Source organism: Cygnus atratus, chromosome Z (genome assembly GCF_013377495.2).
Source record: "Cygnus atratus isolate AKBS03 ecotype Queensland, Australia chromosome Z, CAtr_DNAZoo_HiC_assembly, whole genome shotgun sequence".
NCBI classification, from domain to species: Eukaryota; Metazoa; Chordata; class Aves; order Anseriformes; family Anatidae; genus Cygnus; species Cygnus atratus.
Genome location: NC_066396.1, coordinates 64497674 through 64514127, shown reverse-complemented (window position 1 = coordinate 64514127; position 16454 = coordinate 64497674). Strand labels below are relative to the sequence as shown.

Genomic DNA, 16454 nt, shown 5'->3' with positions numbered 1-16454 from the left:
TGTAGATGCTACTTTTCTCATAGTTCTTCTGTGTTTTGGCCTAGCAAACAAGAAGTTTAATGCAGTTTCCTGAGGCTGTGACAGTGTTTGTTCACGATCACTCCCTCCTCAGCCCCAGCCAGACCTAGGCTGTGCTGTTTTGTCACCCATCCTTCTGACAGGCAGGACCCAAAGAGCTGAGCCTGCAAGACAGAAACATGGAGAAAGCACCCACCACAGCCAGGCTCTCAGGGGGTTCCTGCTGCCAACAGACCCCTTTTCTGGGTGCTGCAGTCCTATGGGACATGAGCAGTCCAGGAGCAACTGACTAGATGCATCTGCAGGCTCTTCAGAGACTGTTATGTGGTATTTGTTGTTTGTTTGTTTGTTTTGTGTTTACTGTTTTTCTTTTTACATCATGCTATATGAGCTGCCAATTGCTGTGTCATTGCTGTAATCTTGGTCTGGAGACTGTTTGTCTCTATCCATGCATTCTGCTTAACGTGGAAGCGCCAATGCAGCGTAAATGCTAAATTACAGCCTGTATTGTGTTGCATTATTCAGATGACATGCAATGGTCCTTAATTCTCACCTCAGGTGAAAATCAGCTCAGATGGTGGTTAGCAGCAGCTTCAGATCTATCTGAAATGCACACTACAGCAAAAATAAATAGCCATGGAAAGCTTCTTGTGTGCCTAGGTATACGGAGAGGTGCTGGAGTGCTGTCTCAACTCCAGTGTGATTCATCCAGACAAAACAAAAAAAATGGCAACCAGAAACAACCCCAAAGCAATCCTTTCCCCTTCCCCTAAATGGCAGACCTCTCTGGACACACTTTCCTCTTTTCACCAGTTCTAGAGTGTGTCATTAATACTACAAAAACAGGCTCCAGGGAACGATCCTTCACAGACAGACAGACAGGCTAAATGAGGTAAGGCTGTTGCCAGCTGTAATTTTTCTGATCTGTGATCTGTGCAGTATATTCTAAAAAGCCAAAAATATCCACATGCTCTCAGAGGCTAGGTCAGACCTAGATGGAAGGCCAAGAAAACTCTGCAAGCTTCAACTTCAGAGCTGGCCAAGATAAGGGGGTTCAAGCTTATTCAGTCTCTAGTTCTTGCGTTCGGTTTCTTCAAAGACCCTGTCTGCAGCTCCGTCACCTCTTCTGCAGACCCATCCCACCTGAAGCACTGGTGGGAGACACAGCAGGCACCCTCTCTTTTCACTAAGTGGAGCCTGAGCTCACCAGAGTCCCTCACAGCTCCGGGCATAGAGAGTGGTATGAAGCTGTATGGCAATGCAGAATTAGAATAACTCAGCCATGGCAAGAGAATGTCTTTTGAAACCTGCTGTACGACTTCCATCAGTGCGTGTGTTTGTGCTGAGGCTGGGGCTTGGCTTATCCTTAGTGGGACTGCGGACTCAGAGAGCTGCACCGAGGCTGGACTTGCCTGGAAGTGCAAAGCCTTCTAAAGGCTCCTCTCGTATTTCCTCCATAATTTAAAAAATGCACCTCCATGCATTTTAATGCTGTTGCAGTGGGTCAGCAGCCCAACAAAACACATGAAATCCCACCGAATGTAACAAATTGGAGTCATCATTCCATACATACATATTTGTGACAGGCCTGCATTTGTGTGGTCCTGCTCATAGTCCGGGGAAAGTACTAAATAATTCCTGTGTATTCGCACCAGCTCCACTGCCGCCAGAATGTGTTTACCCATTGACCACTCCCAGTGTGTTATATAGACTGTATTTCTTTCAGGAGGTTCATTTCCTACCCTCTGTCTCACAAATACTTTCGAGAGGTGATTACTTTGAGTCACATCACTAAAGGTGTTATCATTCTCCTACTTGTCTACGGTTTTATTTAAAGAAGCATGGAGATTTTTAGATAGGAAATCATATCTACGTGGTATTCAAGATATTCAGGCTGAAGCCTGCAATCCTCATCCAATCTTTATACTGGCACAGCTCTCACTGAGGTCAATGGGCATATAGCCTGAATAAAGACTAAAAGCTGTGAGACATGGCCCACTGGGCAAATTACTAGCGATGAACAAATTAGTTTGGATGGACTAGCAATGAAAAAAAATCCGTGCTCAGAACCTTTACTGAATCGGAGCCAGTCTTTAGCATTTAGCTGTGGGTATATACCTTTTGTGAATATTCATATTCACAGCTTGGGTCCCTCCTTCCTGGCCTCGGGCCTGGTGGGTTCCCGCAGCAGGCCTTTCTTCCACCGCAGCGGCCCTGCCGCAGGAGGAGGCTTCCTCCCCACAGGAGCTCAGCTCAGCAGACAGGCAGTGCTGGGACATGAACAAGGTGGCTCAAAATGGTGATTTATTATTATTATTATTATTATCTTTTTTATTATTATTATTATATTTTTTTTAGTGAGTCCCAGAACAAACAAACATCTGGATTTCTGGTAAGTGGTGACTGAAGAGCACATCTCTTCCCATTGCTGCTTCACTTTTTTTGTTGATCCTTTGATCTGTCCACACAGCTCTGCCTTGTCCCCAAGAGATGCAACCTCTCAGGCCCCATCCAGAGGTCTGCCCATGCCTCTGCAACTTGCTACCCTGGGCAGAAAGTTTGCTTCCTTCTCAGCCTGGGCAAGGGAGGGAGCTCTTCCCTCTGCATCCAGGGGAGAGGAGAGCTGTGGTGAAACATTGCCAGAGTGAGGTCTGGGGAGCTTTTTCTGGTTAATGCAGCACATGCACACTGCTTTGCTCTTTGTCCTCATCTCACGTGTATTCAGGAGGATGTGCCTCTGCCCCCAGGTGCTTACCTTAACTCTGAAGTAGAGGAGCAAACCCTGAAACCTTTACCCATGTAAGTATTCACCTCTGTGACTGGGAGCTGACATGAGACTGGAATGTGATTATGCTGGGAGCAGGACCATCAGGACAGCAGGATTTTTCTGCAAAGACTAAAGTTCGGATGAAATCTTGTTGCTGTGAGATGTTCAGTTGTATCTTGTGACCAAAAACATTTAGATAAACTACAGAAAAAGTATCAGACCTGTGGGTATTTAGAAAATCTGAATCCTTGAGGGTTTGACTTTTGCGTTCTTGCTAAATGGTACAGTATGCTTAGTCTGTGTGCTACCTAATAAAAAGACCTCCTCAGCTCATTTTCACTCTCTCCTGGTGGAGCAAATGCACAGCAGATCATTTATACAATTTCTAGTTGGAAAACTTTGTTTAAAAGTCTGATTTTGTGGTTGAGTGACTGGAAAACACTCATTAATATTTCTGAAGGTATTGAAGACATGTATCATAAATTTGGTCTCCAGATATTATGGATCTTTGGTGATAGAATTTAAAAATAAATAATATAGCATCTCCTCCAGATTATTTAAACTGCACAGGCAAATGTACCTGCTATATATTAACACTGTCAGCCACCTAGGCATTACAGTGGATTTTTAATGTGTTTCATCAAAACACTTAAAGGCACTTTTTAAAATATATGACCCACTAAATAAAAAAACATAAGACGTAATCTTCAAGGCACACTGATTAATGCAAAATTGACTTGAACAAATGCAGCTTATGGCCATAGTCCAGGAAGCTCTCTTGATGCTAAAGAGTTTCATACAATAGTTTTCCATTTTCAAAATCACATCAATTTTTACTTACAACATTTTGAAAACAGGTACAGCAACTTTCAATCAACTGCCCAGCAATAATTTAAAATCCCTTACCATTAAATTGTAAAAGTTTGAGTCATGGGAAGAGGACAATGCTATAGAGAGCTCATTTCCTGACTGTCATCACACCCAGAGCTGTCAGTTGCTGTGCAGTATTGCTTGTATGGAGATAGAGATGGAGTGGAACAAATTATTCATTGCAAATAAGTTATGTGATGAATTTCTCTCTCTCTCTTTCTCTTTTTTTCCCCCGTCCATGGACCAATACTGATTTCTCCAGATATCTTCTTGACAGATAGCCACAAAATATTTATGCAAGCAGGATCCATAGTAGGACTTGTGCATGAGCCATCCATGATGTCTACTGATACTAAATGAGTATATAATAGTAATCAAGCCATAGCAGATAGTCTCTGCCTTATCCATATAGCACAACTTTGAGGACAATGTAATCCCTTTCTGTTATTACTTCCTGCATTTAGTCTTTGAATTTCTGTAATTAGAAGTAGACAACAGATAGAGCACAAGAAGATGTAATCACTGTCATTATATCTACAGTGAGGATTTAAACTGCAATGAGCTTAGCCAGCATACATATGATGGGAAATTATAACTAAATATTTCCCCAAAAAGGCCTTCAAGTAATTAGACAGTCAGAAGATATGTGCCCTGGGTAATATGTCTGTCTACACCAACTGTATATTGTAGTTGTGGGACACGTTGAGAAAGTAAAAAAGGAAGTGAGAAGAGAGACTGCATTGCTTTTAAAGAATATTGTTTTTATTTTATTTTATTATTTTATTTTCTTATTTATTTTATTTTATTTTATTTTATTAATTAATTTATTTATCCTTTTATTTTATTTTAATGACCTTGGAATACTGACCTGAGCCTAGATGGATGAGACAGAGCACTTTTTCCTGGCATGTGTCCTCCCCTCCCTGCCCAGCCGTGCCAGTGGGGTGAGCTGTCATCAGTCGGCACGGATATCACCAGCACGCCTGCAGGCTGTAGCTTGATGTCAGGTGGGGCTCAGCCAGGAGTGGTAATCCACTTCTGGTCTCTACTCAGAAAAGAAAAAGATAACTGAGATGGGAAATTAAGGCACCTGTTCTGTCTGTTGGCTGCAGCCTGACAGTCACACGATGCGATGACAGTGCACAAGTGCTTCACAGAAAGGATGCTGTTCTTCTTGCCAAGCCAGCAAGCAGACTGCTCTGTGTACGTACTGCTCCTGATGCTCTTTCCAGAGGCTCTGGGAATGCCAGAGGTGCTTGAAGTGCAGTTATCCTCCCCACCCAACCTCTTGCCGTTCTGCTCCTTGGGAGGAGACGGAGCCAGATGAAGACCTCCTTCTCACAGCTCCTTGGAGTTCTCAGCTGCCTGGTGACCTATCAGTGGAAATAAGAGATGGGCAACATGGAGGTGTTATTTGAGGCACCTCACCCATAAGTGGATCAAAAAGCATTAAAGCTCTCATGAAAGAGTTCACCACATACAAAGAAAAGAAAAACAGGAAATGAAAAGAGTAGCAAAGAGAATAAAAGTTCAGACAAAGTTTTCAGGGTTCCAACATCAATATTCTTTTTATAAGATAAAAAAGTTTGAGCCATTTTTTATGAAAAGAAAAGCCTGTTTTATTGACTGATGAAAGCTTTATGATAGCTCTATGGTCTGGTCTATAATTTCTAAATTGTTCCTGAACTTCTCCCTCCAGAGTATCTGATGGCAGCCCTGGGAAATGGCAGCCTCACAGTCTAACAATGTCACAGCCATCCCCACCCCTCTAGAAGAGGAGTCAGGTCATGGGCATGCTTATGTCTTGCTCATTTACCTTGTACCAAATACCTGGCATAGGAAAAGGTATGGTCAGCAGGATGTTTAGCAGAGCCTTTGCCAAACAGGAATGACTTTGCTGAAATTAATACCTTTTGGTAATCACTGCAGCACTGCTGTAGAGGCTGGTCTTCTATCCACATGAGGATTTCAGATGAGGAAAGATGGACACTGTAGGGACAGAGCAGGTGAACACCTCTAAGACAAGGTTTGAGATCACTCTTAGAAATGGCTAACACTTTCCATGATCAAAGTGAAATATATACAGTTGGAGCTAATCAGAGCCATTGTGAAACGGAGTCTCCGGATGTTGGTATTTAAGCAATTTCAAAAATGAAGCTTATTACGTTAAGACCCATGGAAAAACACATGTAAGTATCATATACGATGGGAGCGCAGCAGCCCACAAGGTTCTCATGTCTGAGGAGTAGGGAAGCTTTAAAACCTACTCTTTAAGTCTATAATGAAAGTCTGGCTCCCACTGGGTCAGGCCTTTCAAAAAACATGGAGTAAGGACATTTTCTACATCACAGTGATTCACAGCTGCCTCTCGGGACCACTGCATCAAACTGGAAGAACAGTTGCACACATCATGGACTTGGTAGAGGGTGGGAACCAAGGGTCATCCCATCAGAATCCCCTCTTCAGCTGTGCTGGATCACAAGAGCTGAGCACCAGAGCCGATGCAAGAGCTACAAAGCTGCTCCTTGCACAAGCTACGTGTTTTAGATCCCCCTACTGCCTTGATATACGAACATTTCCAGAGAAATGACATGGAGGTTCCCACATGGCTTCAACAAAATGTGTAGGGGGAAGAGAAGACAGAGATGATATATTTTCCTGCATTTTCTGCTAATAAGTCTCCAATCTATGGGAAACCATTAAGATGTTTTTCTGCATGCATGATGTGAGAATGAGCATGTCTTTCCTCATACTGAATACTTGGTGTTGGCACAGTAGAAATTAGGTATGTCTCCTATTTATCCCAATGCTGTATATCTTTTTTTTTTTTTTTTTTTTTTTTCTGGTAATTTCTGAGTTCTGGGCTTTGCACTTATGGAAACTGGTAATACTATGCATATCATGTCCGTTATTTTCTTCAGGCCTCCTTACAGGGAGGTGTCTTAATGAGTGCATGCAACACGAGAACTATGGCAGAGGACCTCTGTGGGCACTTGCCAGCTCAAACACCAGTTGATCCAGACCAAATAAAGCTGCTCTGCAGCATCTTGAACTGTATGACGCACTTAGAAAACAAGACACATTTCCTTTGAGAAAGGAGTTGACAAAGGGTGTGCGATTCCTCAGAGCCCAGGGTGTCTATGGGGCAGGGCTCGTGCCAGGGTGCCGAAGCGCGCTCCAGGTGGGATGAGGGTGGAAAGCATCCCATCTCGTCCCACCACCTGAGGGGAGCACTGCTCTGAGGGATACAGTGCAGTGGCAGGGTCGTGCTGCTGAAAAAGACCAGGGCAGCCTCTGTTCCCTGCTATGCATGCACTGTGCCCACCGCTCTACACTGCCCTCATCTCCCCGCACTCGGCAAAGGGAGCAGTCATGAGCTAGCCGGAGGATTCGCTGTTTTCCAGAGTCTGTATTACCTTTCAGTCTATAAACCAGTTTTCGTTCTGATGTAGGACTGAAGGCATGGATTACAAACTGTTTCAGTGTGGCTTGATAAGTGTGCAGGATGGTTCGTGCACTAAAGATAGCAGTTTTGGAGCTGCCTCCCAGCTTGGCTTGGGTTGCAGCTGAGACCCGCTTATGTTCGCTATTTCAATGGGGAATAATGAGCTGGAAGTAGCTGAACTTATATAATGTTTTTCTTTCCTTTCCCTGCCCCCCCTTCCCTCCAAACCTTACATTCTTTTGTGTTGTTCAAGTTCCCCAGTGCTTTATATGAGAATTCAGAAGTCTGGTTCTCTGGAAACAATTGTTATGTCAGCTGACATTAACACAGCAAGCACTTTAACTATTTTTCCAACATATCCATCAAGTGGAATGGCCAAAGCATTAATTCTCATTACGCTTCAACAAAGTTTCTCATTTTCCTCTAATTCTGTCACCAGACTGCCTCCATGCAAGATTGTTTTACAAACATATCAAATCATTTAACTAAAAGGACTTTGGGAAGCTTTCTATTTTTTTTCTTTTTTTTTTCTTTTTCTTTTTTTTTTTTTTTTTTTCCCTGTGGCCTTGTGCCTATGCATTTGTGAATGTGCTAGGCCATTTATGGCACAAATTTAAGGCCCTTGTCTCCTAACTTAACAAAACCGCTTATACGCTTTAAATCAACTGAAAAATGCAAAGCTATGTAGTGCCATTATCATCTTGGAAATTAGGGATAGAACTCTAGGATCATCAGAAAATACATAGGAAAAAACAGAGACAAATTCCTCTGTGGTAAAAAGAATGAAGACTTCCTTACTGACTACAAGGACTGGGTTGCATATATTCTTAAAGATTCATCGGCCGGCTCTAGAAGCCTCAATTCTGAATTTTTGCTGTGGATGTTGTTCAAGAAAGTGCAAAGAGAACATAGACAGACTGCTACTTTGCTTTAGTCATAACCAAACACTTATGGATATGTGTCATTTAATATTGAAGATGTGCTTGTCTGATGTTTGAGAGCCCCAATGCTCAGAGCACAGACGATGGTGTAACTGGAAAGAGCTAAGGCCATAGTGCATATAAAATCCTATCCACTAATAAATAATGAATATCCGCTATAGGATATCATGGTTGCTGTGGGCAGAGACTTAAAAAAGTATATATATAATACTGACAATATCTCAGACACTATTAAAACATTGATAAATGTTGCCATTTTAGAACTATGATTGTGGTGAATGTATTAAGCATGGTCTATGCTTACTTTTTAAATGAAGCATGCGACCGCATCAGACTGCCCAAATGGCATTTTTACCTTCGAATATCACCCTAAAAACATGTGTAAGAACTGAGTTAAAGGAAGTAGGACACTGGTGCATGCCACTAGATTTGTCTGGAGAGAAGAATCACGCCAGATTAACTCCCATGTCTTTTCTGAGTGCGCTGAAGATTTATAAAATAAATTCCCACCCACATTAATAGAGGTTAGTATAGGTAATTGGCCTTGTAAATCAAGAACAGAATAGACCCTATAATGTATAGTATTTTGAGATATTTATCGCTTTGCTGAGGCAGACAAGATTTGAGCATGTAAATCCTAGTAGTGGTAATAGTAATTCTCTGTTGCAGTGCCTGCAGGGTGGTGAGAGTACCCCCTCAGCTCCTGGGAGAGCTGTCCATCTCCCCCACAGCCCAGCACCTCTCAGATTGTGGGCTCTGAAGCACTTTCTAGTGATCCACAGAGACTTGCACAAATACAACAATGCACTACTCCACGTTGCATTGCCTCTTGCATTACTGCTGTGAGAGCACACCTAATTTTCTGTCTTTTGACCTGCTCACTATTTTCTCTAGACTTCTTCCCAACTCTGCAGGATTTTCTTTCCTAAGGAGAATGTGTGTTTAAGTTATTCTCAATTCAATCCCATATCATGACAGAAAAATGACATAAACCATGGCTGAATATATTTTCAGAAAATTTCAAAACATTTGGAGTGGGAGAAGAAAAAAAAATAATCCTGAGGTAAATGGCATGTTAAAGTCACCATTCTGCTAATATATTCCAGAAATGTGCAATGACTTTAAGAATACATTGCAACCTTCAGATAATCGTTAATGCGTGTAAGTGTTCTACAGGAAAAAAAGACATTTTGTGTTATCTGCAAAAAGCTCTCCAGAGTAAGACTCCATATCTCCAGGTATTTCTTTTAAAGGGGAATGGTTTAATAAAAATAACAAAGCTAGAAACCAAGAACATTAACTTTCACTTTGCCTAGCTACATGCTAGTACTCTTGCTGTAATTATAACACAGAGGTCATTCCAAAGGAATTACCAGCCTTCAAATGATATGAGACAATTATTCTCCAGGGAGTCGGACAAATTTGTAAGACAAATACAGTTGAAATTTCAGACATCAATCTCTTTTTTACCGTAGCATGGGAACAAGGGAGCTGTGAAATGTAATTTTACCCTAAGGCCCAACAAATGATCACATTAAAATGATTAAAAAAAAAAAAAAAAGGAAAAAAAAAAAAAAAGAAATAGACTTTACATCTATTATAACTCAGAAGTGAACATAACATTTGATTTTCTAATGCTTCCTGCAAATAAAGTCACTCAGTAGCATCTGCAAAATGAATCTTTGTGGGTGGGGGTGTGCTTGTTGTGCAGGTGCTTTTGCTCTGCTGCCATCCGCCGCCTGCTCCTTGCTGTGCTGGTGCCAGTGCCCAGAGGTGCAGCCAGGGCTTTCCCTTCCCCAGCGCTCCCCAAAATGGAAGGAGCTCAGCTTCATATCGCCTCTTCTCTTTGGCAGAACCGCCATCTGTCCCTCTCCCATGCTCACACAGTCATGCCCGTTTTGATTTAAGCCGACTGCTTATGTGAGCTGAGTGGGATTTAGCCCAGTGTGTGTGTTATAGTCAAAGTGGTGAAGTGGAAAATGGATATTAAGGAACTGCTTCTTGGCTAAGATTTGATTTACAGAAACCTATAACAGTCTCATTCTTCAGATAAGTGCATTTCTTCAACTGCTATTACTCAAGAAAACAGGCTCCTTAGAAATCTTTACAGCCGACACATTGCAATGTGACCTTGCACCACTTGGCAATGCAACTCTGCGTGTTTTTATTGTGTTTAAATAATACTCTTTTTTTTTTTTTTTGGTCTTTATTTTTTTTCATTTGTATGAGGAAGTTGAACTAGCTCCGGCATCATTCTTGCATTGCACGTGCATGATGGCCACATATGCCCATGTAGGTCCTGGGTTTCTGCAGAGGGAAAAAGAAGGAGTGTGTGTGCACTTGTGTGGAGAGGGCACGTCTGTTTGTGCATGTTCTTTCATCCCTTTTTTTCCAAGGATGGATTCCAGTCCCTGTGACACCCCGCGTCAACAGCTGTCTAAGTGATCTTGTCAGGTATAACCTGTGCAAACATTTAGGCCTACCTGCTGACTTCCATTGATTGTACAAGAATGCTTCCCAAATGGAAGTTGACAAATTAATGAGAAATGCAAACACATCCTGGTTTAAATGAGTGCAAAGCAGTGCAGTGCCTCTCTGATTGATGAGGATGATTGACTGTGGAGAGCTGTGCAAGTGACCTTCTTTGCTACTTTGGGTGGGGAAAGTGCTTGAAACATCATGTTTCCGTTTACTAGACCAAAGCATCTCAATCTACCCCCACGAAGCTTTGCTAAGGTACAGTAACTTTCCCAAGAGGCCTAATGAATTGTTAGAAAAAAATAGAAAACCCACATGATGAATGATAGGCATCTCAAAATTGCCATGTGATGTCTCACCAGCAAACACTTTGTCCACCTTACTGTGGAAACACTTTGAATGCCCCAGAAATTTCCCAGAAGTATAAGAAGTTATGGGTCCCTGATGCTACATAGTTTCCTAAGTTAGCTTTAAATTAATATGCTGTTGTAGTATTAGAAAAACAAAAATGGAGTAACACAAACCAGGAATAAAAAAAAAGAAAGAAAAAAAAAAGCAAAAATGCATATATACGTGTTTTGTATGCACATATATAACTTATCTGACTCAAGCTACTTGTACCCTTAGACACAAGTGGCAAATCTTTCATCATTTGCTTCTTGCCTGCATTGTGTTTTGAGGGCACAGGAAGCCCCATTTGCTGACTTTGGTGTCGCTACACTAAGCAGCCTCAAGGGCTGGGAGCAAACCAACAGACTCCTCATGTCTGAAAGAAAGACAAAATGAAAACTGAGTGTCATGACATGTATGGTCATGACTGAACACACACAGAGACAGCTTAGGGACATATCGCATATAGTCCACAGATGATAAAACAAAGTTGTAAGGAGACTCCTATGTATGCAAAACAAAACAAAAAAAACACACTTCATCAAAATTCTCTTGCTCATGACAAGTAAATTACAAGTTTTATATCAAAATCTGTTATGCCTCTTTGTTGCCCTGATTAGGAGGGATAGCTTCCTCTAAACATGGAGGAAATCTTTGCCCCTCCTTCTTTCCATCATTTGACTTAAGAGAATGCTAAGTTGTATATCTATGACTTTTGTGAATGTTTTCTGTCACCTTTTACTTCATTCATATGAAACCTTCATTGGATGTCTGTGTGCAAACTACCTAACAGCTCTGAGTTACTGGAAACTTCAGTTTTACAATAATCAGATCTACTTATATCCATACGCACTCCAGAATATGATAGAAAGCAAAGTTGTTTAAAGTGACTGATTTATTTTTCTGGTGGAAAAAGAGGAAAGACTACGTAGAGCCATTGAAAGGCTGTTTTCACTGTAAATCTGTACAAACAGATTCAAGGACTGCTGCAGTTGGATCAAGAGCATACCTAATCCATAGTCAACCCAACAGTTTAATTTTCAGAACTTGGCTCCCAGTTTTGGAAGCATGAGACCAAGCCAAGATACATCACCAGTAAAAGGCTGGAGCTCAAAACCAGTGTTGAATTACAGAACCCAGAAGGTTTACAGAAGTGTTTAGTGAAAATTGTTTGCAAATGGGCTTATGAAAGTTTTCTGCCTCTTGCTGGCTGCTTCAGGATCTGGCCCTGGCAGAAGAGCTGAAGAGGTCTCCAACCATCATCCTGGTGGAGATACGGAGGATCTGCACGACTGCAGGCAGGATGCCTACTGCCCAAATTAAGCATGAGAGTCTTTCCAGAAGATGTGCTTTAGCCAAGGTGAGTGTTCTGCCGCCAAAGAGGCTACTGGGCTCCATCCAGGCATAGCTGGATGAAATGTAGAGCCCTCTGATACACAAAAGTGAGGCTATGTGATCTAATAGCCACTTCTGTACTCAGATATTTGACCCAAACTGGCATATTTAATGCCTTTTTTTTTTCCCCTTTTTTTTGTGTTTATCAGAAACTGTTAACTGGAACAGTTCTATGTGGAATAGGAGTAAACTACGAACACAGAATTTTGCCCTGAGCAAAGCAGATATGTATTTGATTTCTCAGCTTTGTTCTCGTATCTGATATCCATTTAAAAGAATTTCATGGGACCTGCAGGAATTGTGCTAATCAATGGGCAGTAAATTTATGGTTTTAAACAGCTTTGCTGTCCCTGAACCCAGTGCAGTCATCATTTACATCAGGACTTGCACAGGAGTGGTCTTGGCTCTGCCTCTGTTTCAGGACAGCCCTGGAAATAGGTTGCTATTGTTAAAGTATGTTCATTTCAGAGCGGAACAGAAATGCATATACCCAGCAGGATAAGCAGCTCCTAGAGGTCATGGGGAAACATATTTGCATCTCATTTAGATGTGCTTATTTCTATTCACAGAAGTAGAAACAAATGCTTTTTAGGGAAACTCTGGCTTGTGTTTTCTTTTCTTCTTTTTCTTTTTCTTTCTTTCTTTCTTTCTTTCTTTCTTTCTTTCTTTCTTTCTTTCTCTCTCTCTCTCTCTTTCTTTCTCTTCCTTCCTTCCTTCCTTCCTTTCTTTCTTTCTCTTTCTCTTTCTTTCTCTTTCTCTTTCTCTTTCTCTTTCTCTTTCTCTTTCTCTTTCTCTTTCTCTTTCTCTTTCTCTTTCTCTTTCTCTTTCTCTTTCTTTCTCTTTCTCTTTCTCTTTCTCTTTCTTTCTTTCTTTCTTTCTTTCTTTCTTTTTTCTTTTTTCTTTTCTTTCCTTCCTTCCTTCCTTCCTTCCTTCCTCCCTTCCTCCCTTCCTTCCTTCCTTCCTTCCTTCCTTCCTTCCTTCCTTCCTTCCTTCCGTCTTTCTTTCCGTCTTTCCATCTTTCTTCTTTTTTTTTAATTTTTCCCCACCTGGTGGATTTTTTTTCCAGATTTCCCTCTTCTTGTTATAGTCATTGAACTCATGCATTTAGTTTAGACAGGGAGAAATGCACTCTTAAAAACCTACTCCTTCCCTCTAATGAAAGCCTGAATTTGGTGCTGTATCTAACATTTACAAGAGCACATTCACCATGCTGTGAAAATAGAGACCTTATTAACTGTGGAAGAGGTACCTTCTGCCAGAAGTCTCCAGGGAGACTCTCAGAAGCGCTGACATGGCTCAGATCAAGGGTTTTCCATGAGAATTTCTTAAAATAACTCTGGGGAATCTCTGAAATCTTTCAGCTGGGTCCCTTTGGCTGTGACAGCTATTGTGCCAGCAGGAATTGTTGCATACAGCTTATTTCTCTCCTCTGCATTTGCTCTGATAGGCCTGTTTAGCACCCGTTTGTTTCCCATTGTGATGACCCTTGGACCCAAGTTAGTAGAGGGAGACCTTGCTGTACTGACAGCAATGCAATAGGATTTCTAATTTTTTCCTGTTGCAAGTCTGAACACTGCGCTGATGAAAGGCAATGTGTGGTTCCAGCTGTGTAAAATGAAGTCTTCTTTGTATCCACAGAGCAGTATGGGGAGAGGTGCCGCAGGCACCCTGCCAGTTTGACTTGTTGGGGTTTTATCCTATTCTTTCTTTCTTATTTTCCTGAAACTCTCTGCAAGGCACCAAACCAATAATAGGGTCTAAGGTGCAGATATTTGTACTTCTCCCACCTGACGAAGCACTACCTAGGCTGGCAGTGTAAGGCAGCCTGTCATCTATCAGCAGCAAGGCTGGCATTGCTTGGAGGGATGTAAAACACTGAGTACCGTGTTTCATGCTAAGCTAGGTCTGCAAAATAAGCTCTATAAATGATAACGTTTTCACCAAGAGTGTCACCGAAGTATCTCAGGCTTTTCCTGCTGACCACAGTCTAAATGGGCTTTCCAGGAACTAAAACAGGAGTCTGTGAGGAGTCAGCTCTTGAGCTGTAGACCTGACCCTGACGTCTGCTGTAGTCCGAGAAGTTATTTAACCTCCACTCTTTCTTTTCACTCACATCCTCCACTCTTCTGCTGTAAAAACACCTCCTCTGACACCAGGCAAGCTGGGAAACGGCAGCAGGGTGAACTGTGCACTGCCAGCGTGAAGGAGCAGCAGAGGGCTTTGGAAACTGAGCCCCAGACAGGGCTGCTCTGCAGCACCCTCAGCATCAACCCAGCATGGGGTTTTTAGGGAGAAGGTGCAAGGAAGCCACGACTAATCACTTCCCGCCCTGGGCACACAGTGCCTGGATGAGGAGGAAAAACTCAAGGTGGGAGCACCTTTCCACATGAGTAATCGACGCAGAGATGCATCCGACAGTCTCTTAAAGCTGAAACCTTTCAGCCTAGCAAAGAATAAACGAGACTGCTCCAGTAACACTCCCTGTGTTTAGAGTCAGCTGTGCACTTAAGCGCTTTCCTAAGTAATGGGTCTTAAGGAGGCTGATAGTGGTTAGAAGAGCCTCTTGCCGGCCACAAGCATATTCTGCTAGCGCAGTATCTCTTCTTTTTTTGAAAAAAGGGAGATGTCTGACATTAAATGGAAGTTAGGTTTAAACTTCAGTGACAGGCTGACCAGCTGCCTGCTGTTTCATGCTTTAAAACAATTTGCATGCTTACCTGCAGTCCTATTTTTTTAAAATTGATTCTTTCCCTAAAGGTATTCCCCACTCCCCCACCTCTTTTCTCTGCTCTGATTAACAATCATAGCATGATCTCATCAGGCACCGACAAGTATTGATGAGCTGTAGTATCATGAGGCTAATAAAGTGTGTTACCCAGTATTTTCTGGTGACACATAAAAAACTCCCTCTTGGAAGGTGCAGGAGACAGTATATAGCATAACATAACATAACATAACATAACAACGCAACATAACATATAAAGATAACATAACGTATATATTATATAATATTATATATAAGGCTATATTAATGTTATATATAATATTATATATAATACACCAGAAATGCCACCAGCGCAGCACAGTGTGCCCACAAAAAAGGGCAATGGAGAGGCAGGGTCAGGACGAGGCAGGGTGTGGGAAGGAGGACCCTGCTGCCTCTGCAGCCGTGGCGGGGCTGGTGGCAGGATCGGGGGTGTGCTTGGTGGGAGAACGAAAGCCCCAAGTATTGCTGTGCACCCATGCTGGAGCACTCCAAAAGCAGCACATGGTGTGTGCCACAGTCTTGCTGTCACTGCTGTCACTTTGCTGTCACTAGCGCAGAAGCACAATGTCCAGCCTTCACCCTGTGAGTCTATGGCTTTGGCAAGGATGGGTGGAAATGATCATCGGGCACTTGGTCAGTTAGCACACCTCCACTTTACAGCTGTGCCCTGAGCGTGTGCCAGACATTCAGTAACAAGGCTAAAATGACCACCTTACTCCTGCTGCACAGAGCCTGCTCCTGGCCATGGCAGGGCATGAGTGTAAAGCCCAGGAAAGCCATGTGCTTGGTAGAGCAGCATCAACTGACTGCCGGGAGTGAAGCCCCAGCCCTGGCTCTGCTGCTCCCCCTCACCCCTGGAAGCACTCTGCTGCCTCTGTGGGGCAGGGTGGAGGGGTGGCCCCCCAGGTCTGGGGTGAGCATCCCTGGGCGATGCACTTGGGGGTGGCATGTGGGGTTCTGTGGCTGCCCCTCGCAGGCAGCCCCCAGCCTCTCCTTTCTTCCCTCACTTGAGAGTGTTGCCAAAGTGTGCCGATCCCAGAACTGTTGCTGTTGAGTGGAAGGCAGAGCCACAATGCAGGGTCTTTCTGGGGCTACTCTATTAGTGGAAGAAGGGAGAAAAAAAAATCCAACAAGAGGTGTACCAACAAAGAAAATCCCTTTTCTAGCTATCAAGCCCTCTTTCCCCAACCTCTGTGAATGTCTCACCTCGTACACAGGCTCCAAATATAAACTTTGCTCAGCACACTCAGGGTAATCTTTTCACATCATAAAACTTATAATCCTCCTAAAGTGGTTTCCTAGGGTTTGAGGTATAATGCACTTATCAAATAACTGAAACAAATAAATCAGCTTATTTAGGCTGTGGTTGGTGTGTGTGTATCT

The 16454-nt window shown here is 42.6% G+C and overlaps 1 protein-coding gene across 6 annotated transcripts in view; it reads right to left on the bottom strand.

Moving 5' to 3' along the window:
• Nucleotides 1-4548: 4548 nt before the first annotated feature.
• Nucleotides 4549-16454, bottom strand: part of CEP120 (centrosomal protein 120) — a 62557-nt gene continuing 50651 nt past the window's right edge. For 3 of the 6 annotated variants that reach the window (XM_035566982.2, XM_035566983.2, XM_035566985.2), the window contains 2 exons: nucleotides 5566-5644; nucleotides 4550-5028 (listed from right to left, as the gene is read on the bottom strand). In XM_035566982.2, coding sequence (XP_035422875.1) covers nucleotides 4807-5028; nucleotides 5566-5644 — 301 coding nt within the window. In that variant the 3' untranslated portion in view covers nucleotides 4550-4806. Of the gene's footprint in view, nucleotides 5029-5565; nucleotides 5645-16454 lie in introns of all 6 variants that reach the window. The other 3 variants (XM_050716200.1, XM_050716202.1, XM_050716203.1) reach the window with 3 other exon arrangements.